The following is a 24,303-nucleotide window of genomic DNA, read 5'->3' on the forward strand; positions in this document are numbered from 1 at the left end:
ATATGTCGACACCGCATTTTCTATACGTTTACGGCCAGGCCAGCCTGCACGCGTCCGCCTCCTGGCCTTTCTTTGTGCCAATTCAACCGCGCTCGAGGACTCCGGCCTGAGCTTTACTCGGTCGCGTGAGCATTTGTTTGCATTCAGGACGCGCGCGTGCTGTCGAGGAAGATCATCACGCTGTACCAGCTCATGAGTCAGCAACTGAGCAAGCAAGACCACTATGACTTTGGCCTTCGCGCGATTCGCTCTGTGCTGAGCCGCGCAGGCCAGGTGCGCCGATCTGGCGGCGCGGTAGCAGAACACGAAGTCCTCATTCGCGCGATTATCGACTTAAACGCCTCGAAAACGGTCACAGACGACGGGATGCTCTTTACTGCGCTCATGCGTGACCTGTTTCCAGAGACCGACATCTCGCAGGTGAAAAAGCGTACGAACCGCGAAAGCAGGACACTAAAGTTGGAGGCATTGTTTTACGCGGGCAATCGCCTACACCGCAGACTGCTCGGGACTGCATCAGCAATGAAGAAGGAAAGTTTTCACATTGAACCTATAGTCTTTGCAGCCTTTCCTCTGTGCTAGTATTCACCTCGACGCAAGCGAGAAAACGCGCGTGCGAACGTATTACGATAGGCACGTATTCGGATATGCTGGCCTATCCGAGGCACTACGTAGCCAAACGCGTTTGAACAGGGTCCCCATAATTAGACATATCCGTCTATTGCACGGTTTCAAGATTCCCGCTTCGCCCCGGCCACCGTGGACACAGCCGCTCAGACTTCTCTGCCCTTATTTCTGCTCCTCAGCTGCAGAGCCAGGATCCGGTGTTGAAGCAAGCCCTCGAGTGGGCGCTGGAGGACGCGGGATTGCAGCGCGTCGAGCACATTGTCACGAAGGCCACGCAGCTGTTTCTCACGATGGAGACGCGCCACGGGAACATGCTTGTAGGAAAGAGCCTCACAGGGAAGACGACGGCCTGGACCATGCTGCAGAAGGCCCTCTGCCGTTTGAGCGAAGAAGGTGAGATGAGGCGCGAACGCGACACAGGGTCAGAAGCCGAGAGTCGCCGTCAGCGAAGCGCCAGCGTTCAGTAAATGGAGGATCGATCGCTGTGACCGGTGGAACGCTGAGCAGATGCGGTGTACGCAAAGCATTCGTCGCCCCTAAGAGTATGCCTGAGCACGCTCCATATAAGTATATATATGGTTATATATACATACGTTTAGATACTGGCATATTCTTGATGGAAGAGCTGGAGACGTCTACAGATATTTTAATTCAACGAGAGATCGTGACTAGGGCGGTGTATGCGTACTGCCAAACATCAGATATCCCGCGCCTCTGAATAGAGGAACGTGCTGATCGCTGCAGTGCTGCTATAGCACAGAGACGACGTCGCGCTGGGGTCCGTATGGATGCCTCGCATCTCACGCAGTGCGACACATCACGTCGGAGAGGAACGCCCGCCGCCCCGGGTCGCCTCTTCTGTTTACGGTAATCTCTCTGCATCGTTTTGGCAGAGAGGTAAGGACGTGTAAATACCCGCCCGAGCTTGCTTAACGAGAGTTCTGCACCTTTTTGCGTCATCCGTGGGCAGGCCACCAGGGGTTCGAACCCGTGCGCACGTTTGTCATCAACCCCAAGTCCGTAGATGTGAACGAGCTCTACGGCAGCTTCAATATTCAGAGCCTGGAGTGGGTCGACGGCATTCTCTCAGCGGTCATGCGCGCCGCCTGTCAAGACTCGCGACCGACGCACAAGTGGATTGTGCTGGACGGGCCTGTCGACACGCTGTGGATCGAGTCGATGAACTCGCTGCTCGATGACAACAAAACGTTGACGCTGATCAACGGCGATTGCATCGCCATGCCACCGCAGGTGCGCGAGGCTACAGACCGCGGCGACGCACAGCAAAAACCTCAGCGGATGTTTCTGCGCCGCGCATACATCAGCCTACAACCGCCCATCGCGCCTGCGTACATGTCCTTGCCGCGCTCGTGGGATTGCGTGTGCCCGCGCATGCCAGCACGCAACCAGCAGCGCTCCAGTGCTCAGCTAACTTCACCTAGGGTAAACATATAATGTGCCATAAAAAAGGACATCTCCAGACAAGCTAGGAAGTCCCTTCGCCGCATTGCAGCTGCGTCATCAGCTGCGCATATGTATGCATATATATATATATATATATATACTTCGCTCCTGCACCCTGCTGCTGTGGCTTGACGAATCCTCCATCTGGTCGGGACTGACGCCTCTATGAGGGTCCTATACCCCATGTACTTCAGTCTCGATGCCTCTGCTGAGTGTGCGTGGTGTGTTGTGGTTTCAGGTCTCGTTGCTGTTTGAGGTTGAGAACCTCTCCGCCGCATCGCCGGCGACAGTCAGCCGTGTCGGCATGGTCTACATGGACCCCGGAGACCTCGGTATGCATGTCTGTGAATCCTCGCGAGAGCGGGCAGCTGCGACTCCGGCGCTCCTATCTCACACGGGCTGCGGAACACACGAGTGCCTGAGTCGCGGGAGGCGCTCCCAAATCCGAACTCCAAAGGAGATCTGCACTGCTGATCCTACACAACTGCGGATGCCGGGAGGGACTTCCTCTGCGGCTGTCTATGCGCAGGTATCTATAAAGATAGATATCTATAAAGATAGATATCTAGATACAGATATGGATAGCGCTATATAGATATATCTATATAGATAGATATAGATATATATATATATAGATTTAGATATATATATATATATATAGATCTAGGTCGTTTTCAGCCTGTACGTCTTGGCAGACGCAGATGCCACGGAACACGTTTCAGCATACACACTTGACAACGCTGGACAGAGTGCTAGACGCCGCCGGGTTTTGGAGCATATATGCGCGGAAAGAAAGATCCACGTCCGCTAACTTTCCTCTCTGTGAGCGCCCGCAGACTGGAATCCTCACGTCCAAAGCTGGCTAGCGAAGCACTATCAGACGCCGGAGCTGAGGAGTTTCGTGGCAGACTTGTTTAGCAAGTACCTGGAAAAAGTGCTGAAGGTGAGGTGCCAATCCCGAATACGGGAAATCATGCAACCGGGTATAACGCTGCGGCCGCAGGCCCCTGTCACTTTCGAGGGCTGCAGACTAGAGGCAAATCGGAGAAGGAGCGCTGCGATAATCGGCTCGCTCCTGGGTATTTGTACATCCCGTAAACCACAAACATACCGAAGCTTCCTTGAGCAAGAGCACATGTACACTTACATGCTGCTGAGTTACAAGCGTATATATATGTATATATATGCATATATAAATGTAGATTATTTATTATGATTGTCTATCATGGCTTTTAACGTGTACAGCGTTGGCTGTGCGTCGCAGGTCCGCCGTGAGTGCACGGGGCTCGTGCCAATTACGGACATGAACGGGGTGATGTCGCTTTGCAAGCTGTACGAGATCTTTTCTGAGCGCCTAAGCCCCGAGTTGCAAGTGAGCATTTTTGTGGCGAGGGATTTGCATCGGTTCATCTAAAGGTCATCTCCAGTGGTGGCCAGAGGACGAACAAACAGGAAGATACTGGAGTTTCGCGTAAGCACCCGAAGTATATGCGCGTCCACACATGAAAGCATATATATATATATATATATATATATATACATACATACATACATACATACATACATACATACATACATACATACATACATACATACATACATACATACATACATACATACATACATACATACATACATACACACAGATATACATACATACATACATACATACATACATACATACATACATACATACATACATACATACATACATACATACATACATACATACATACATACATACATACATACATACATACATACATACATACATACATACATACATACATACATACATACATACACACAGATACGAACTCACCGGCAGACCTCCACATGATACACCTCTATGCCAGGCTCCGGTGTACATGTGTGAAAGGTCTTACGCGAATTCGTGCGTAACACCGCTTTCGGAACCTATACAGTGTATGGATACTGACGTATATATCATATATATATATATATATATATATATATACGCCCTAGCTACGATTGGTGTGCGTTCAGGAGGAGAAGCTGTATTCGATGATGGAGAAGACCTTCGCGTTTGCCGTGATCTGGTCGCTGGGAGCGTCGGTTGACGCAGAGAGCCGACCGCTGATGGACCGCTGCATCCGGCAAATCGAACCTTCTTTCCCACCTGGACAAACGGTCTACGACTATTTCCTCAACTACGAGAAGCAAGACTGGAAACTATGGGAGGATCGCCTGCCTAGCCAATACAGGTACACACTTACAGCAGCTACTACATATCATCCACGAGGTATATGTCTGCATATACGTATATATATATATATATATTATTTTACATTAGGTTGGCGGGTCTGAGCCGTAGTAGCTATCAGGTAAAGGTCCATGGTTTGAAAGACTACGCGGAACTACGCTTGCGCCTTTAGCCATCAACGATCTCGTCCCTTCACTGAGATCCAGTGGCGTTCCCCAGGACCGGCGTGCCGGAATAGACTCGTGAGTCTGCAAGAATATATCCTTCCGCGAGATCCCGGTCAGGCGATGCCGCAGCGGTTTTTCGTCTGGACAGGGCTTTTTCTGCGGCTGTGCGCGTAACCCGCGATGCGCATGTGGCGTTGATTGGCGCCAGCCACACCTCGGCTCCTCTCGCGTTATTTTCAGGCCGCTGGAAGGGACGCCGTTTCACAAGATTCTCGTTCCCACCGTAGATGTGCTGCGAAACAGCCATTTGTTGAACGGCCTCATTCTGCGGCGGAAGCACGCGCTCTGTGTAGGGCGGACGGGTACCGGGAAGACCGCGTCGATCGTTGCGACCGTCTTGCACAGCCTCTCTGAAAGCACGCACATGACACTCACCATCAACTTCTCCGCGCAAACCTCTTCACGAAAAACGCAAGAGGTAAGACACTCTAGACGCATCGCGCAAGCGCTACATGTGCATTCATACCTTTTGCCTAGCGCGCAGCCTGACGGAGGAGACTGCTTGATAACTCGAATAGTAGTTTGAAACGTCCATGATTCCTCGCGTCAATGTAAACATATATACAAACATAGGTTGGTGCACTGCTGGACGCTCGCAGAACGTCTTGAACATTCTCGAGAGCATGCCAATTATCAATGTCGAGAGCGAGTTTACCGAGATCTGCGGCGACGGCCGCAAAGGGATCACCGGCACACAACGTATCCACAGCAGATCTCAGTTTCTCGTCCTCAGCGTCGTGTGCTCGTCGTGTGCTCTCTGTCTCGTTTAGATTGTCGAAGGCAAACTCGAAAAGCGCGTGAAAGACAGATATGGGCCTCCAGGGAACAAGAGACTCGTTTGCTTCATCGACGACCTGAACATGCCTCGCAAAGACACGTTCGGCTCGCAGCCGCCGCTCGAGCTCCTGCGGCAGCTCACAGACTATGGCTGCTGGTAACGCAGACCGACACACACACCAGCCTCGACACACTAATCGCCTGCGCCGGCTGCTTTAGCAGCTGCCACTGTCTAGAGCCGCGTCGCAAAGCCTGGAGTCAACTGGGCCTCCCTATTCGGGAGGACCGCGGAGAGGCACTCGATTGCCGCTCGAAACACGTTAGACCGAACGAACTGACGAGTGGTAACTGACGCTACACTGCGCACCAACCAGATCCCTGTCGAAGCGGTGGCGCAGGGAGTAGTTAGAGAATGCCGACACACCACTTCAAAGAAAATCCTCCCTAGAAGCGCGAGAGGTCAGGCTAGTTCGAGGCGAAAGGGAGTCGTCTTGAGAAGCGCCCGTGGCCGCTGAGTGCCTGCCTGTTGGGTCTCCAACTCCCCGTGCTCGTTTCTCTCAGGTACGACCGGCAGAAGCAAACGGTAAAGCACATCCAAGATACCCAGATCGTCGCGGCCATGGGACCTCCTGGGGGAGGGCGCTCAGTCATTCCCATGCGGCTGCAGACGCGGTTCAACCTGATCAACTTCACGGACCCCGGCGAGCAACAAGTCAAGAGGATCTTCAACACACTCGCGCTTCACAAATTCTCAGATTTCAAAGAGGTGAGAGGAGAGCGAGGCACGAACGAGTAGCCATGCCGTTCGCAACACGCATGCATGTCGAGAACTCCCCAATCCTCTGCGGTACGCTCATCCGTGCAGACCTTAAACACCAAACACCACCCCGACAGAAGACATTCGCGAACCTCAGTTGCCGAGTTGCGGAGTTGGCATGAAAGCAAGTTTCGTTGCCAGCACCTGATGCATTCTGGCACACAGTCGGTTTGCAATATCTATACCTCTTTTGATAATGACCGACCTCTCTACACGGACGCTTATACAGAGCTGCGTGTATGTGCATTTGTACATGTGTAAGTGTCTCTCACCCTATATATATATATATATATATATGCATATATATATATATATATATATATATATATATATATATATATATGAACTGCCTCGTGACGATATGTGGACACGACTGTGTCGCTCAGCCTCCAGAGGCCACGAGATGGAGGGTGGCCGCCTGCGATTGTCTCTGAGTAGGACATCAAAGGGGCGGCGGAGAGTATCGCCGCTGCGACAATTGCTCTCTACGAGCAAGTTCGCGCTCGGTTCCTGCCGAAGCCTGACAAGCCGCATTACCTCTTCAACATGCGCGACATTTCGCGCGTCTTCCAAGGTCTGTACCAGGCTGAGCTTCACGTGTTCGAAGATAAAGACAGCGTCCTCAGACTCTGGTGAGGCATCTGCAGGCGCGCGCAGTCAACGCGTATCTGTTCCAATTAACGCAAGGGCAGTCGCCGATGACTGGCGACCGGAGACAGAAAGACAGATTCCAACTTCAGTCTGTTGCTCTCCGAGCCTCCTTACACGGAGGCATCGCGCCCTCTCCGTGCCTCCCATTTGTCTGACAGCCTGGGCACCACACCGGCCTCGAATCTGCAGTCTGAGGCACGTGGAGTCCATCCAAGCCTCATGGCTGCCTCTCTCCACGTCTGTGCCGGTGGTCTGCGTCGCTGTCTGCAGGATCCACGAGTGCCTGCGAGTGTTTCATGACCGTCTGACATCGCACGAGGATCGTTCAGAGTTTTTCCAGCTTCTGGATGGCGTGGCGGAGAAGACGCTGCAGGTCAGCACCAAGGAGATCTGCAAAGGCGAGCGGAACCTGATTTTCGTCGCGCTGCCCTTTGACGCGACCCCCATAGCGGACGCGCCCTACGAGGAAGCGCGAGACAAGCAACATCTGAAGCAATTTCTCACTGAAAAGCTCGACGAGTACAACGAGAACAGTCTGCAAGGTCGCATGCCTCTTGTGCTCTTCCGGTAATGCGCATGCGGCTTGTGCGCTTAGCAGCCCGCGGATTCCAGCTCTCAAGGCAGTGGACACATTGGCGAGCTGGCGTAGAACACAGTTACATTGACATCTGCGGGGAAGGACGTTTGATGCTGAACGAAAGCAGGCCGGCAGTATTCATAGCGTCGGGTATGGAGTTGCAGCGACTACATCTCGCATCCGCGAGAGGCGCGCGCGCAGATATAAAGGTCGCACGGGCTACGCGTGGAGTAGACGAAATCTCGACTTGCGCGGCTCTTGTCCGGCTGTACAAACGACGGAGAGCCGTGGTGAAAACGGTGCTCATGCGGGTGTCGCATGTAGCCTATAAGCCGGCGCCTACGTGGACTAACCTAGTTTAGTTGGAACTGCGGGAGGGGAGACACGATTGATTTGAACGACAGTATCTCTGCCGTGAACTGACCAGCTCAGTCTGTGTCTCCCGCGGCAACAGCGCAGTGGAGACTTGTGTTTAGCGAATTTGGTTCCGCGTGTGCGCCGTTTTTCAGAGACGCCATCGAGCACTGCTGTCGCATTTTCCGCATTTTGTGCCTGCCGAATGGCCACGCCACGCTGGTCGGCGTGGGCGGGAGCGGCCGACACTCGCTGACAACTTTCGCATGTTTTCTGGCGAAGCAGCAGTGCTTCCAAATCGAAATCACTCGGAACTACGGGCACGCTGAGTTCCAAGAGGACCTCAAGAAACTGTTCAACGAGACAGGTACGGTGCGACGACGCGCGCAGGCGAACGTGACAAGCCGCCGAGCAGCGCGAGACATGCTTGTTGAAGTAATGTACACGTGCGTCAGCGTGCACGCCTAGCGACGAAACATGCAAATCTGTCCAGTCTTGACAGCTACGTGAGACGTGACGGGGCGCCGACTTTGTGGCTCACGCAACTTCGGCTACATTACATCCGAGCCGAATCCAGTCCACATGTAGACATGTAACGCGATTCCAAATGTATATATTTATATGCGTATTCGTGTGCGCGGCAAGTTCCGCCTGTCATCCATGCATCACATGCGAATGTGTATATTCGCAGCTTGCTGCTTTGATGTGTGCGTCGCCGCATGTGAGACTCCGCGCGGGATGCGCGGCGTCCAGATCGGAGGCAGAGTGCCTTTCCTTCGCACCTTTGGCTACGTACCAGACTGGGATTGCATCTTGTTTGCATGCCTGCGACGTCGCAGGTGTGGAAGGCAAGCCGACGACCTTTTTGTTGTCAGATTCCGAGATTTTAACTGAGGCCTTCGTCGAGGACGTGCACAACATGCTGAGCTCTGGCGAAGTGCCGAATCTCTTCTCCGCGGAGGAACTCGGGGCGATCGCAAGCGAGCTCGAGCGAGCGGCGAAGGCGGCGGGGATCCGAACGTCTGATCCCGACGCCATCCACGACTTTTTCCTGTCGAGAGTCCGCGAGAATCTCCACATCATCTTCTGCGTTCGACCCATCGGCAATCTCCTAAGGGACTGCTGCAGGTGCGAGTCGCAGGCCGAAGCCGCAGCATGCGATGCACGCGCCTATCGCTATATGCATGCCTGTCTATGTCTATTTTCTGTCCATCTTCGCTGCACAGAGGCGTTTTCTGCGTCTCCCCTCTGCAAGGCGCCTGTGTATCGAGACGGCGTCTCCTTAACCGAGACGTGCTCCTGCCGGCGTGGCTGGCGTCACCTGCAGGAACTACCCGGGCTTCGTGAACAACACGACGATCGACTGGTTTTTCCCGTGGCCGGCCGACGCGCTGATTGAAGTCGCTGCGACGTCGCTGAGCGACTCCACGGTCGACGAAGCTGCGCAGACTGCCGCGGCGGAGGTGGTGGCTGCCGTCCACGCCTCTGTCGTCGCGGAGTCCGAGCGCATGTTTCTGGAAATGAAGCGCCGCAACTACGTCACCCCGACCAAGTTCCTCGAGCTCGTCCAAGTACGGGCAGCGCCTGCAGACTCGCCGCCCGGCATGCAGGGCGGCTGAACGTACAAATGCACTCAATCGCTTACGCGCGACTACATGAATGCCTGGCAACCGCCGCACGAACCTTCACTCCCGACGAGTAGTAGATGTGCACGCTCAGGGGCGTGCCTTTCGATGCCAAGCTAGCGTAGTTCCCCGCATACTTTCCTATATACCCATGGACGACGCATATCCAGCTCGACACTCTCAAATACACGTATATATATGTATATATAGGTATGTATATTAGTGCAGACGAGCTTGTGGAGAGGCCAAACGGCATCCGAGAGTGTGCACCCGCAATTTCCGGCGACTGCGTCTTCTTATTGTCCGGTTTCTGTGTTTGCATGCGCCTCTCAGGGCTACATCCGGCTATATAGGGAGAAGACGGAGGAAGTTGAAGAGCTGGTTCACAAGCTGTCTGTGGGTCTCGACAAGCTGGTGGAGACGCGAGCGCAGGTCGAGGTCATGGGCGCGGAGCTGGAGACGAAGAAAGAGGTCGTCGCCAAGAAGCAGATCGAGTGCCAAGACTTGCTCGTTGTAATTGTTGAGAAACGGCGGGTTGCCGACGAACAGAAAAAGCAGGTACTTACGCAGCAACATTCCTCCCTCCGGGGTACTTGCACAACCGTGTATACAACATATATATCAATTACAGATGCATATAACACAGCAGTTTATGCGTGTATCCACACCCTGCATATTCACGCCTACCTGGACGGCGTGCGTCCCCCCGGGTCGTCTAGCAGTTTGCGCTTCTTCGCCTCCGCTACGGACCAACTGGGTGGTGCACCGTGTGCCGCGCAACGCAACCGCTCGCAGGTCGAGGCCGACAGCGAGAGGATTAGCAAAGAAGAAGTTGAAACGAAGCTCCTCTCTGAAGACGCGCGCCGCGACCTCGCGAAGGCCATGCCGGCGCTCGAGGCGGCCATAGACGCGCTGGAAAAACTCGACAAAAAGTCAGTTGCTGAAGTCAAGGCCTACACCAAGCCTCCAGGTACGCAGCCCACTACCTGCTCACTCAAGCCACGCCCTGGGATATCGAGTTCGGTCCCGTGTTCCATTCTCAGTGCACTTCGTGAGGGGCGAGTCTCCGTCACGCGTAGGGAGGCTGTGCGCAGAGACAACCTGGCATGCGCCATCTGCTAAAAACACGAAACTGAAACTCACGCTGGTATATCGCCCGCGGCCCTGACACTGAACACGAGCTAGAGGTGTTGCGGATCAACTGGATGATCTCCGGCAGGGGCTGTTAATGCCTCAGCCGCGCCCTCTTCGACTCGTACACATGCAAGAGGAAAAACGTGCTTCAGTCGTCGTCCATGCGCACACCCTTCGTGGCTTTAGATGTATAATTCAACTCAGGTCGGCGCTTGGAACGCGCCGCTTGCTGGCAGCCGCTCTCGCTCGTCCACTCTGTAAATAGTAGCGAGGATGAGGATTTCGCGTGAGTGGATTCCGGGTGACGCGTGTCAGACTTGGTCGTGAAGACGATGGCGGCGGTCATGACGGTGATGGAGAAGACGCCCTCGTGGGCGCAGGCGAAGGTTGAGTTGAACGACCCGAGTTTCTTGACCAAGGTGAAGAACTTCGACAAAGACTCAATCTCCAATAACACACTGAAAAAGATAGAAAAGTTTACCAAAGACCCGACGTTCGCGCCCAACAACGTGCTCAAAGTCTCGCGCGCAGCTGGCGCTCTGTGTCTCTGGGTGCACGCCATGCAAATGTACGCGGAGGTCTACCGCGAAGTCGAACCCAAGCGGCTTCGCCTTCGACTTGCAGAAGAGCAACTCGAAAAAAAACAAATGGATCTCTTGGCGTCCACGCAAAGGTGCGCTCGCGTCGGCGCGGCAGGCTTCACCACGGCAGAGGTGATTCTGCTTCTCATGTAGGGCGCTTTTTGCGTCACGCCTTTTCTTCCAACTCCCCTAACGGAGGAACTCACAGGCGCTTGAAAACGCTGTGGCAGTTTGAGAAAAGCTCGCAAGCATTCTAGGCGTTTAATCCGCTGTGGGAGACGCCTGTGTGTCGTGTGCGTGGGCGTGGAAGCGCTGCGCAGAGCTCGATTAGGTTCCGCAGCAGAGTTCAGGACTGTGTGGTGAATCAAGTGCTCCATGTGCAGTGCCCAAATCCACTGTCAGGATTTGTAGCATGAGCTGTGAGCGAGTCGACAGGTAGACCACTTCGCCGAACTGTTGGCGATGACGGTTGCGGCGTCGTGTCCCCCCCCCCTGTATCCAGCGCCGAGGGTGCCGAGAGAAAGCCCCACTGTCCTGCGGAATGCCCATTTCCGCGTACGTCATCACCTGTAACATATATATATATATATAGTCATTGCATGCATCTCGACCACGGATAGGTACAGACGGGCCTCTGGAGCCGCCAGGCTGCGTCAGCCTCCAGGTTGCCGTTTCGGCCGTTTTGTGCACGGTTGGTGAGACTGCGAACGTTCCACCTGAGTGCCTGCGCTGATCGGAGACGCCTGCGGAGGAGGCTTCGTGTGCGTCAGGCTGCAAGACATTCAGCAGCGGCTGGAGGAGCTGAAGGTTCAGTACAACGACTCAATTCGGACGAAAGACGAGTTGAACGCGTCGGCGGAGGAGTTGAAGCTCAAGATGGAGCGAGCGGAGAGCCTCATCACGGGCCTCGCAGGCGAACGCGACAGATGGGAGGTGTCTCTCGCCCAATACACGGAGAAGCTGAAGGCGCTCCCAGGCGACTGTCTGCTCGCCGCCGCCTTCATGTCCTACGCCGGGCCCTTCAACACAGTCTACCGAAATCGACTAGTGGGTCCGCGGGGGCTTGTCGAGCGCCAGGCGACTGTCTGGTCGCCGCCGTCTTGTCTGGCCTTCGCCATTCGACATCCAGTGCCCTTCGTGTCTGCCTGCTTGCCCTGTTTCCCCACCTCTGTGCGTCTTTCGTGCTTTCGACCAGCTTGCTGTACGCAGCCTCGTCCTCACCTGCAGCGTCGCCGAGCCTGTGTATCGGGCTCCGCTCCGCCCCCCCCCTTCCCCCCCTCCCCCCCGCCCCGCGCCGCTCCCTGCCCTGGGTTTTGCTTGTCGGCTTGCCCGCGAGCTTGCGCCTTCCGCCGTGTGGGTTCTGCGTCTCTGCGCGGCAGGTGTCTGAGAACTGGGTGCCGCTGGTGCACGCCTTCCAGATTCCACACAACCCGAGCTTCGACTTTGCAGACTTCCTGGCGAAGCCGATCCACGTGCGGCAGTGGAACCTGCAGGGGCTGCCCTCAGACCGCTTCTCCACCGAGAACGGCGTCCTCGTCACGCAGTCGCGGCGATGGCCGCTGATGATCGACCCGCAGAGCCAAGCCACAAAATGGATTCGCAAGATGGAAGCCGCGCGCGACCTGCGGGTGAGAGACGAAAAGCAACGGCGCAAACGCAGCCGACCCTCCGCCAGCCCGCCGCAGACGCACACAGAGAGACGGCGAGAACGATAGACAGGGAGCAAAAACAGAGAGAGACAGAGAGGGATCAGCGAGAGCGGCGGGCGCGCACGTAAGCTGAAAAGGAACAAGCGGAAAGGAGCAAGCGAGAGGAGGCATATGTTTGGGACGCGAATGCGAGAGCCGAACTCCTTTTCTGCCTCCCGTCGTCTGTTTGGCGCACCGGCCGCTTCGTGATCCGGTGGTGGCGGCGTTTTTTACAGATTCCATCGACTCTGCTGTTGGGACGTTCGCCCTCTCCTCTGTCGCGGTTCGCAGCTCATAGATGCCGAGACGAAGGACTACATGCGGGTCATCACCATGGCCGTGGAGAACGGAAAGCCTGTGATGATGGAGAGAGTCCAAAACAGCGGCGTCGATCCGGCGCTTGACGCACTCCTCGCGCAACGCTTCATCGACGTCTCAGGGGCGCCTTCAATCCGAATCGGTCCGCTGACAGACTGAAGAGACAGAAAATATGAACTTGTCGACCAGATGAGGACGCTCTAGGTTTGCGACTAGATCCCCGCAAGCACATGCCTTCAACCGTCCACATTCTCGGAGACATCAACACGCACGCGTGTCATTCAGTTCGTGCACGCAGCTCATATGCATGCCTCGTTGCGACGGGGCTTGCGAGACAGAAAACACCAGGGCGCCCCTGCCACGGTTCCGCATGTGGACGAGGGACGACAGCGTGTGCATCATCCCTTCGGTTGCACTGGCAAAGCCGTCTCTACTGGGGGAGCTTTCTCGCTTCAACATCCATTTCCTCTCAGGAGACATCGTGGTTCGGTACAACCCGAGCTTTCGGTTCTACCTAACGACGAAGCAGGCGAATCCGCATTTCATGCCGGAGCTGGCATCGAGCGTCAATCTCGTGAACTGCATCGTCAAAGAAGACGGCCTGACGGCGCAGCTTCTGGTACTGCCGGCACACGGACGCCTTACCGCCCGCGTCTGCGTAGTGGAAAACGAAGTGATGTGTATGAGCGCGCACGCCGATGAACACGAAAGAGCGTGGAGCAAGCTGCTTGACTGTCTGCAATCCTGCAACACCTTCATCTGCTTCCTGGGGATTTGTATAGGGAAGCGTAGCAGCGCCAACACTCCCAAGCAGATATATATATATATATATATATGGCACATTGTAGCCAGATGGAGCCTGACTCGCAGTCTAGATGCTGTCGTGGAGCCACTATGGCTACGGTATGTGGGCGAACACCGCCGCACCCGACCCGCTCGCAGACTTGTTCTTTTCGGTGCCTCGTCGGGGTTCCTTTGCAGGCGATCGTGGTTATGAACGAAGAGCCGCGGCTGGAGGAGCAGAAGAATGAGCTGGTCGTCAAGCTCGCGGAGGGGCGGCGGCGGCTCCAAGACCTCGAAGACGAAATTCTTCGCTTGCTGACCAATTCGCAGGGCTCGCTGCTCGACGACGTGGAACTCATAGCCGCTCTGCAGGTGCGCACGAGACACCGTAAAGTCGTAAAGGAACAATCGCTTCGGCGCTTGATGGACCCACCGGGGACTCCGAGGGAGTTGTTTTGTTGCGCTCTCACGCAGGAATCAAAAGCGATTGCAGAAGAAGTGACGCGACAAATCGAGGTGTCGGAACAGACCATGCAGAAGATCGACCAAGCCAGAGACGCGTACAAGTGAGGCTTCTGCCTTTTAGTTGTAGACGCATGTCGTGTTGCTCTATTACATGCTTGCACGCTTCACCAGCAGGGTGTACCACGACGACTGTGCACGTCAGGCGTGACAGAACGTTCGGTCTGTCATCTGAGAATAAGGGCATGACCTCTGCGCGCAAGTCGCTTCGCAGATTGGCTTGGATCTCGAGACTCAGGAAATTGCTTCTGAGCCGGAACCCCTCCACCGGCATCGCACTGAGACCTGTCCACGCCTGTGAGAGTGCGTTTTCGTCCCTGCTCGAGTCGCCTCAGACCGACGATACCTGCCGCAACGGTCCACATGCACTATGGCATTCGCGGATGACGTCAGAGTTCGAGGCGAGGCAGCGAATTGAGCGACGTACTCTTGTGTACCCAGCGCTTCTACCCTGTGTTGCCTGCCTAGGCCCTGCGGCATCCGCGCGTCGGTTCTGTACTTTGTGCTTCACGACTTGATTCTCGCCGACCCCATGTACCAGTTTTCGCTCGACGCATACGTGGAGCTTTTCATTTCAAGCATCGAGAAGGCCAAAGAAGACAACGCCATGACTGCCTCAGTCGAAGAGCACGTCGAGATCCTCAACAGCTACCACACCCTCGCTGTATACAGGTAAAGCTGGTGCGCCACTTCCATTAGGAAGACTCGGCTTCCTTCCGCACACTCACGAGTTGGCTTGTGAACTCCGAAACTGCTTTCTCCCTGAAGTGCATCATGTGCTGGACTCATGGGACGTGCCCTATCAGCACGTGAGAAAGGCCACTCGGCTGGCGGTCGCGTGTGCGCGTCGTTTCCAAGCGCCGCAGATCTTCCCACCTTCTGGCGCTTCGTTCTGCGGCTGGGCGCCACTCCACAGCGTGACTGACGCATGGTTAACCCCAGTCGCATACTGAAGAGTGGACGTCTCCGAGGAGAAAGACATACCTCTAAAAGAAAATGCGTACTGGGATAGCTCGAGGTGAAGCTAGGGCAGCGAGTCCTGCGACATTCAGCCAGTGCAACCAAATTCCCATCAGCCCGTCCGGAGCCACGTTTCAGACCGACACTACGGAGGCAGTTGACCCTGCGGACCAGCTGCTTCGCTCTCGCCATTCCTGCTTTTCGATTCTGCCTTTGTCCTTCGGCGACGCCATCGCGAAGCTTCAGGCGTGCTTTCTGTGTATCAGAAACAAATCTAAAACAAAACGACGGTGGCGGTGATGAACGACTTCCCCGCGGTCGCGGGGACTCGCGCGAGTACTGGCAATCAACTCTGTCTCTCTGTAGGCTAGAGGCGAGCTTTACGTTTCATCGTCGCCACCCGTGCCCTTCGCTCTGCTGCCTCCTGCAGGAACGCGTGCCTCGGTTTGTTCGAGAAGCACAAGCTGCTGCTGAGTCTGCACTTGGCGACGAGTGTGCTGCAGTCGCGCGGCCAGCTCAACAAAGAAGAGTATCAGTTTCTTCTCGGAGGCGGTGCCGTCGCTGACAGAAAGAATCAGCCGCAGAACCCTGATCCCGACTGGATTAGCCAGCACGCCTGGGACTGCATCTGCGAGTTAGACAAGCTGCCGAGCTTCCAGGGCTTCCAGACGTCCTACGAGCAGACATTGAGGTAGGCACAGAGGTCGGAGACCGGCGCGTCTCTGCCGGGGTCTATCCCGCTACAGAAGCGGGCATTCGCCCGGAGACACAGACGTGGCAGGTTGCCATGGAGTCGCCATCGTGGAGCTGACAATGTCGAGGAACTGCGTGACTCGCTACATTGGTCTTTGGAGTCTCTGCTTGCGCGCCCTCGTATATGCTCCTCCATAAGCAGGCGTTTCTGGCGAGCCGCATGTGCTTTTCATGGATGGATTGTGTTCAGCTCCCGCGCATCTGCTTCTCTCTCGGGGGGTCAGCTTCGAGTCGTCAATCCGCCTGCGTGTGTGTGCCGGCGCTGTATTGCGCGCTCGTAGACGGCTTGATTGAAGCCTCTCTCCTCGGCCTCGCACCTGTCCACGTGCGCAGGAAGCCCAGATTCTCACGGATGCCGACGTACACTCTTTACGCCGATGCGCATTTGCAGAGACTGGCGCAAGTGGCACGCGACAGTCGAGCCCGAGCACGAGGCTCTTCCAGGCGAGTGGCAGGCGCGGCTGGACGCTCTGCAGCGGCTTCTGATCATTCGCTCGCTGCGCAGCGACCGGTTCCTGCCGGCAGCCAGCCGCTTCGTCGCCGACACGATGGATGCCCGATTCGTGGAAGCCCCGCCGCTCGACCTGGAAGCCGTTTTCAACGAATCGAAAAGCACCGTTCCGCTCATCTTTGTCCTTTCCAAAGTCGACCCCACTGGGCAACTCATGGCTCTCGCCTCCGCCAAAAATGTGCAGGTAGGTTCCACATGCGCACCGCGTCAGACAAAGTACCTATGGGCGGATATGTATGTGCAGCCTGACTTGTTTACTTATCTGTTTAGGGTTATCTGCCTTTCTACCTGTATCTGTATCTAGGGTTAGAGGCAGAGTTGTGCAGAAAGATAGGTGCATGCAAGCCAGGCCAGTCCATTTGCTGCTCGGCGCGTTTCCTATTTATCGGCGCTCTGCGCGACAATTGAGCTCTCGACGAGCTTCCCGTGTGTGCCAGCGGGTTCGGTCTCGTGCGCACTTGCAGCGGCGAAGTGTAGAGCCTCTTCGTCCCCGTTCGACCCTTTTGGGGTTGCCATTCGGGCACGAAACCGATTCAGCGTTGTCGGGTTGACGTTGCACAGCGGTCTCTGTGTGCTTGAGGACGCAGTGCTCCTTCGTGTTTCGAGCGTCGCCGCGTCACCCTTCACTCTTGTCGGGCGCGTCCATTCTTGCGTCCGCAGGCGATTGCCGTCGCGTTGGGACAAGGCCAGTCGGCGCGAGCCGAGAGGCTGATTCGCGAAGGCGCCCGACACGGGTTTTGGGTGTTCCTCGCCAACTGCCACCTCGCTCTTTCCTGGCTGCCTGCGATGGAGAAGCTCATTGAGGAAGTCATCGACTCTGGTCCCCACGAGAACTACCGGCTCTGGCTGTCCTCCGAGCCTCACCCTGACTTCCCCATTGCGCTCCTCCAGAGGTAGTCGCGGGCGGACAAGAGAAGGAACTGATCCACATTACCCTCCAGCTGCGCTGTGCAAAGAAGCGCAAGAGCGGCGCTCGCGATGCGATGGGTTCTGCCACGGTTCGCTTTGGACATGCTTCCTAGGCACAGCGGGCTTTCGCATGCCCGAACTAGAAACAGACCGCGGAAGCGCTTCGCCTTTTCCTCTCTACGGCTGAGGCTTCCCGTGCTCGTACACGATAGCACGCATGCATTTGCGTATATGTATGTATCGCTTTGTAGCTGGAATGGACTTTACTGGTCACAGTCGGGTGCACGGGGATAGAGAGATGCTCAAGCAATTACACGTTGCGTATGTAAAGGAAAAATTTAGGACCCATCGGGAAGCGTGTGCCTGAGCCTATTCGGTTCAGGTCTACAAAGATCACGACTGAGCCGCCCAAGGGCTTGAAGTCGAACCTGCAGCGCCTCTTGCTCCAGCGCACGGAGGAAGACTTGAGCCGAGCGAAGGTGCCTGACGATCGCTACCGGCGGCTGTTTTTCTCGCTCTGTTGGCTTCACGCGGTGCTGCTTGAGCGACGAAAATTCAAAGGCGTCGGGTGGAACGTGCCATACGATTTCAACGATTCAGACTTCATCGTCAGCGACAACATTCTCGCCATCTACGCCGAACAGGTAAGGATACACGACATGAAGCATCTATTGGCACGCACGAGTGCGTTTGTAATTCCGTAGCAGGTGTTAATTATCGAGGGCGAGGAGAGGCGACGGAGAGGCAAGCTCGCCTAGATCTCTCCTGGCTCGCGCTCCAGTCTCTTTCCTGAAGCTCGCACCGTCCGTGTACTGATACCCCCAGACTGTCTTGTGTTCAGCTTCCGCATCAGTGTTATTAAGAAAAAATTGTTTCAGCGTTGGTCCGCCGTGGAGCCGTGCCACTGACGATCCAAATGGTCGGGTGCTCACTTCCGCTCCATACAGTACAGCAACGACATGCCTTGGGAAGCCCTACGGTACATGGTGGCAGAAGCCTGCTACGGCGGCCGCGTGACCGACGACAAAGATATGCGGCTGCTGCACGTGTACTGCGTCGATTTCTTCGGCCCCCACGTGCTCCAGTCCGACTTCAAATTCACCCCGTCTGGCGCCTACTACATTCCCGAAGACTCCACGATCGTACGCGGACACGGATTACGGATTCGTACCACACACAGAAGTGCAGTGCGCACGAAACTCCGTGTTATCCAAGTAAAGAGACAGGTGCCCCGTGAGGCTCGCGGCAACTGTCCGCATTACGGCAGTGGCAGACAGGGCGCTGGTCGATCGCCCGATCTCAAGTGCAGTGACAAGATGTAGGCTCCACGACACACTCCGATTGCCCCTATTCCCTTACGCGACGATATCGCCTAAAACTATGGTTGCGACGGCAGAGGTCAAGAATATTGCGCGGGACAACTGCGGCGTCTCACGTCCCGATCACGGGCGCCGACGGTCAGTGGCAGTCGGGTAGCCGCTGGTGTGTGGAGTGCGCCGAAGAACGCGGAGGTACAGTGGACGTGCTTCTGCCGCCTCCCTGTTTCCGGCGTTTCTACTTGGTTTGCAGACGAGCCTGAAGACGTACGTCCGCGACCTGCCGGTAATTGACCCGCCGGAGATCTTCAGCCAGCACGTGAACGCCGAGATATCTTCACAGATCGCCGACGCCGAGAGTCTGCTCGCCACCCTGCTGCTTCTACAACCGCCTGGGAGCACCGCGCAGTCGACTGGGGGCCCTGGAAAACCTGAGGAGCATGTATGGACAGACGTTTGCCTTTTGTTCAATTACTGCATGTGTGGAGGGGCAGCGCAGCGACGCCATGACTTCGATTGCTTTGCAGCCAACACGCGACACATGCATATGGGAAGAGCATCAGCAGGTGTCGGCGCGCAAGAGTTTTGCACAGACAGTAGATTCGGTGCGGCTGAGTGCCGGCGCCCTTGAGGTCAGTGCAACCTAATGGGCGAGAGGTGCGGCTATTCATGCACGACTCGGTGTTGTGGTTCCCGCAGGTCTACAAAGTTTGCGAAGCCGTGGAGCAGACCTGGCCAGCAGACATCGACTACCCACTGATTGTTGCGCGTAGCGAAGGCGACGTCACACCTCTCCGCGTTGTGCTGCTGCAAGAAATTCAGCGGTACAACAAGCTCCTCCGTTTCGTTCGCGAGTCGCTGGAGGCACTGCAGAAAGGCCTGCTTGGTCTCGCGGTAATGTCCGACGAAGTCGAACTCGTTATGCAGGCTCTCGAGAAGGGCGCGGTCCCTGAAGCTTGGAAATTCGCCTATCCATCCGTCAAGCCTCTCTCCAGCTGGGTTCTCAACTTGCGAGAGAGAATCGATTTCCTGAGCGCTTGGGGCCTGGTACGGCGACACGCGCGCCGCCGCAGCACAACGGCGAAAACGCTGATGTGCCAGATTCTTCATCGTCACTAGGCACTGAGTACCTTCCCGGTGCCCTTAGCCCTCACTGGCGTCATGTCGCGCCAAGCGTCGGCGATGCCCTTCACTGCAGAGTGCAGTGATTTCTGTTCCCCTATGAGTCGACTTCCACGGCCGCACTTCAAGCATGCACGTCTCGTCGCAACAGCGTACAGCGACGGATCAGACGTGATGCCCTCTACTCAGCCCGTTGCATTTGTGTGAGTGGGTGCGCATACAGTGTGTATTGGACATGCGCTATAAATTATTCCCTGCCGCAGCCCGTACACGCTTCTTTTAGAGATGGTCGCGCAATATGTGCCCTGCTCAAGCAAGCACGCGTGCCGACGGATGTGCGGCGTCCGTCAGCTGCTGTAAACAGTGAGGCGCAACTAGAGGCGCGAGTTTTTGTACTTTGTGAAGAAGTGTCTACGGAATGGCAGTGGAACAAGAGGGAGACCGGTCCGCTCTATTTCGTCCATGGGGGGGACGGTGATTCCGTTCATCTGTTGGCGCCTCGTTCCTCGTGTCGGCTTGGTGGAATGAGCCGTGATATTGCCATCGTGTGCGTTTCCCTACTTGATCAGGATAGGCCACCAAAAGTGTTCTGGTTGGGAGGCTTCACGTATCCAAGCGGATTCCTGACCGCCCTCCTTCAGCAGTTTGGTCGCCGGAACACGCTATCGGTCGACGTCCTCAACTTCGACTTCCTTGTTCAGGTAAGCCGGAGTCGATCGCTCTTGGGTGGGGAGAAGAATTTGCTGAGCTCTAGTTAGGAGAGCTGCATGGCAGCCTGTGCGCGTTGATATCAAGGTTTCAGGAGGCGCGTGCCTCTTGTTAGACCATGTTTCTGTTGAGTTATTACGCTTGCTCAGGCAGCTGTGGTTTCAGGCACCGTCCCTGTCCCGCGCCCCGTGTGCGCTTTGATATTCTACCGTTCATCACTCTAATTGTTTTTGCGCGCAGTTGCGTGCCAGGCGTGTGGCGTTCTATGCTCGCCTTTTCTTGTGTGGTCTGTTTGCGTTTCCTGACGTCGCCGCCAGACAACGAGCGACGAGACGCAGATCGCTCAGGCACCCAAGGAGGGGGCATACATCAAGAAACTTTATTTGGAAGGTGCAGCTTGGAATGTGGAGAACCACTGCCTGAGAGACTCAGAGCCGATGAAGCTAATTGCGGACATGCCAATTATTCACTTCAAGCCAGTGGCGAGAAAGCGTGTCCCAACGGAAACTATTTACTCCTGTCCCCTCTATGCATATCCAATTCGATCTGGCACCCGAGAGAGGCCGTCATTTGTCACGTCAGTTGAGTTGAAATCAGGTGGCTATGACGCTTCATTCTGGGTGAAGCGGGGCACAGCGCTGCTGTTATCAAAAGGCGACTAGCGCACCCACACTGGGCAGCACTTGTGGTGCGGCTCTGATGCATGACTCAGGCCACCCTGTATGATACGCCGCCTGTCAATACTCTAACGGAAAGGTTTCAGGATGTTTCTGTTTCCGCCTTTCGGTTCTCTTGTCCACATGACAAAATTGGCTTTTACAATTGGTTTTGCATTTACATGCCCCAGCCCAGATAAAACATCCCCCTTATGCGTTGGTGGCGCGGCAATGCCCAACCGCCGTTTAAGTTTTTCCTGTGTGCCATAAGCGTCAAGCACCGTCGACCATACCGCGCGATCGCGCTTGAAGGTGACGGGTCACACGTCCGTCATAGCGAACGCTTACAGCAGACTCGATGATTCAAGCAGATATGCATAGACGCTAGTAGATTTTTTTCATTGTGCCAGACCTCTAGTCTTGTGGAACGTGGTGCTATTACACTGACCACACCATTCAGTGACTATGGCGCAAGACTAAGTGCGGCCTATATCGATTAACTGGCAGGTGAGTTGAAGGCTACAAAGCATCAACACTTGGGATGCTCGGGAGTGCGATGCATGGTAAATTCAGTCTGTAAAAATGTATGCACAGGACGCCTCATAATACTCCGCGTAGATACACGCATGTATGCGCTGTATGACCATCTTGTTCTTTGCAAGAGAGATAGGTGGCAGACAGTCCAGTTCAGTGACCTGAGACCGCTGTCTCCTTCACAGAAACAGAACTTAGCAATTTTTAAAAAGAGTGGAAAAAGGAAAAAACATTTGCAAAAAAAGCTAGCGATCGTAAAACAATGCAAAGGGACTGACCGAACAAAACGTGAAAAAAGACAAAATACAGAAACGCGTCCAGGCCTGCGCGTAGCCTGAAGTGCCGCCGTTCAAATGCTTCAGAGGTTGTGCCTGCCTGCGCACCAGAAGTTTCAGACGACCACAGCCTCGAGTGAAGCTAACGTCGACGGCCGGAGAACTCTTCCAGTTCCCTTGGCACCTCCCCACATCATTTGCGGTCCGATTACTGACGCCCCCAGCAAATGCATAAATATAATGCATAATGACCAGCACGTGTGGACAGCGCATGCACATGCATAGTGCAGGCCCAACAAACAAAACCCAGGTCGACGTGTAGCGAATGAGGCGCTGGAGCAGCATCGGGTGCAGAGTAAAACAAGACAGCAGTCAAGTGAAACACGGTGTCAAGTGTAGGCACCAGCGAGGATTGCTGCGCCGTGAAAAAAAGCAAAAAATATTCAAACAGTGTTGCAGCCCGGCTCACTACAGCGTGCCGGCAAAGCATGTTCTTACTCAGTTTAGCCGGGCGTGCGTTTCCAGAACCAAACATTGACGACTAATACAAGCAACCAACCCGCGCACACTTTCGCGGTGTTCAGAGCCATGTGAGGTTTAGGTGGCGAAAACCGTTCTTCGCCCATTGCCCACGCACTCCGAAAACAATACTCCATGTGTCACGTGTGAAGACATACCCGCTGTACATGATTTGCCACTTGTCTATCACTCTTCGGATTCGACAGCGGTGAGTTTCGCTTCATTGTGTTGCCCCCTGATTCTCGACTTCAGTATGCATCTACCGGATCGACACGCAGTCATGGAGTTTGATACGGTCTAGCCAGTCTCCGCGTAGATCGGGTAAGGAGTCGGTCCACCGAACGATCGGATTGCTCACTTGCCGAGTTGATTCGAAATCTGCCGTCACTGCCGCTTTCTGATCGGCTGACCCAGGTGTCTTCAGCGGCCAGGGCTGTCGTCCCAGCAAACTCGCGCCTTTCTCACGTTGGACTGTCGGTACGAAAGGATAGGCATCCAGCGGCTCTCGCAGAGCCATCCCGTGTCCCCCTGCTGACGGTGCGCACGACACAAGTCTTGTTCCGTCAGGGTGAATCCCACTTTCGTCTAACAACCAGTCATGAATGGAATAATGTACAGCTCGCTGGTCGTCCAGCAAACCGTCAGCTTGAGGACTATGTTGAAGACCGGAACCCGACGTCGCCACGCCATATTCGCGTGTATGGGACAGAAGAGGCATCTGTTTGGACTGCACCGGACGCTGACCCTCGTGTGACAAGGGAAGCCGGCCGGCAGGGATGTAAGGTGCGGAGAAGGCACCCCAGGGGTGCGTCTGCTGCCCTGCTGCCTCATCCAGACCTCCTGCCTGAGAGGCCTCTGGCACGTCGCCCACCGCGCTACATCCGAGAGGCGCGGAAGATACAGATGAACACAACGCTGCGCCGCCGAAGCCATGCCCAGTCGACTGTGTAGCTGAATCAATCTCTGAGTTGTCCTGGCGGCTGCCGGCTGAATTTTGCCTTTGATGTGAAGAGCGTGTCGATGCTGAACCGCTGATCGTGTCGTCGTCAGAAGTCCAAGAGACATATTCCACGTTGGCGCCAGCGGAGCCTTTCGGCCACATAATTTCTGGAGAGCGGGCTGCAGGCGCCGGTCCACGTGCAGTGCGCTGTTCGTGAAGAAGCGCTGGACGGACTGTGGGATTGTCCTCTGAGTAGTAAACGACGTACGGTGAACTGGGAGGTAACGGCGCGCCAGACTTCAATGGAATGGCCAGCCGCGGTAAGCGACGAAGCTCCTCTTCGTTGTGGGCATATGGGCACTCTGAACCTCTCGCACACCTTCCGTACATGTTGCTCCAGCACACTTTCGTTTTCGCTAGATTTGGCGAGGGCACCAGCTCAGCATCGGAGTGAGCATACGTGCACGAAGACCCAAACGGGCACATGCGGCCTGATGTAACAAAACGGCAAAGTCGCGTTTTCGACAGACGCGCATTGAGTTCCGGTCCTGTGCGCTTGCAGCTCTTCTCCGACGATGAGGGAGGAGCGCTGGGTTGGCTACCTAGCATTTTTCTCAGTAAGGGTCCCACAAAAGACAACGGAGCTGAATTGCCGAGCGTAAATACGGCGATTGTTCAGAAGGTTTCCTTTCTTCGCTGGAACACAACATAGTCTCTCTCGCGCACACGGC

The 24,303-nt window shown here is 55.4% G+C and overlaps 2 protein-coding genes across 2 annotated transcripts in view; one reads left to right on the forward strand and one right to left on the reverse strand.

The window, feature by feature from the left end:
- The window catches only part of BESB_037070 (dynein, axonemal, heavy chain 2 family protein), a gene marked incomplete at both ends in the record, with an annotated part of 40,882 nt that extends 19,572 nt beyond the window's left edge, over window positions 1–21,310 (forward strand). Inside the window, 34 exons of the mRNA XM_029362293.1 lie at window positions 148–420; window positions 807–1,020; window positions 1,598–1,878; window positions 2,330–2,423; window positions 2,928–3,034; window positions 3,356–3,463; window positions 4,099–4,316; window positions 4,723–4,960; window positions 5,313–5,476; window positions 5,881–6,085; window positions 6,575–6,768; window positions 7,058–7,354; window positions 7,874–8,085; window positions 8,558–8,846; window positions 9,046–9,289; window positions 9,677–9,901; window positions 10,139–10,313; window positions 10,793–11,150; window positions 11,829–12,105; window positions 12,438–12,686; window positions 13,038–13,206; window positions 13,538–13,683; window positions 14,046–14,219; window positions 14,322–14,413; window positions 14,838–15,041; window positions 15,760–16,020; window positions 16,474–16,777; window positions 17,254–17,486; window positions 17,885–18,146; window positions 18,450–18,644; window positions 19,072–19,260; window positions 19,518–19,865; window positions 20,510–20,641; window positions 20,966–21,310. Coding sequence (XP_029221258.1) covers window positions 148–420; window positions 807–1,020; window positions 1,598–1,878; window positions 2,330–2,423; window positions 2,928–3,034; window positions 3,356–3,463; window positions 4,099–4,316; window positions 4,723–4,960; window positions 5,313–5,476; window positions 5,881–6,085; window positions 6,575–6,768; window positions 7,058–7,354; window positions 7,874–8,085; window positions 8,558–8,846; window positions 9,046–9,289; window positions 9,677–9,901; window positions 10,139–10,313; window positions 10,793–11,150; window positions 11,829–12,105; window positions 12,438–12,686; window positions 13,038–13,206; window positions 13,538–13,683; window positions 14,046–14,219; window positions 14,322–14,413; window positions 14,838–15,041; window positions 15,760–16,020; window positions 16,474–16,777; window positions 17,254–17,486; window positions 17,885–18,146; window positions 18,450–18,644; window positions 19,072–19,260; window positions 19,518–19,865; window positions 20,510–20,641; window positions 20,966–21,310 — 7,476 coding nt within the window. The remainder of the gene's footprint in view (window positions 1–147; window positions 421–806; window positions 1,021–1,597; window positions 1,879–2,329; window positions 2,424–2,927; window positions 3,035–3,355; window positions 3,464–4,098; window positions 4,317–4,722; window positions 4,961–5,312; window positions 5,477–5,880; window positions 6,086–6,574; window positions 6,769–7,057; window positions 7,355–7,873; window positions 8,086–8,557; window positions 8,847–9,045; window positions 9,290–9,676; window positions 9,902–10,138; window positions 10,314–10,792; window positions 11,151–11,828; window positions 12,106–12,437; window positions 12,687–13,037; window positions 13,207–13,537; window positions 13,684–14,045; window positions 14,220–14,321; window positions 14,414–14,837; window positions 15,042–15,759; window positions 16,021–16,473; window positions 16,778–17,253; window positions 17,487–17,884; window positions 18,147–18,449; window positions 18,645–19,071; window positions 19,261–19,517; window positions 19,866–20,509; window positions 20,642–20,965) is intronic.
- Window positions 21,311–22,891: 1,581 nt separating this feature from the next.
- On the reverse strand, window positions 22,892–24,181 carry BESB_037080 (uncharacterized protein; the record flags this gene model as incomplete). Its single annotated transcript, XM_029362294.1, has 1 exon — window positions 22,892–24,181. The coding sequence occupies one exon, from the start codon at window positions 24,179–24,181 to the stop codon at window positions 22,892–22,894; it is 1,290 nt and encodes a 429-aa protein (XP_029221259.1).
- Window positions 24,182–24,303: the final 122 nt, after the last annotated feature.

The sequence above is a fragment of the Besnoitia besnoiti genome, chromosome II (assembly GCF_002563875.1).
Source record: "Besnoitia besnoiti strain Bb-Ger1 chromosome II, whole genome shotgun sequence".
NCBI lineage: Eukaryota > Apicomplexa > Conoidasida > Eucoccidiorida > Sarcocystidae > Besnoitia > Besnoitia besnoiti.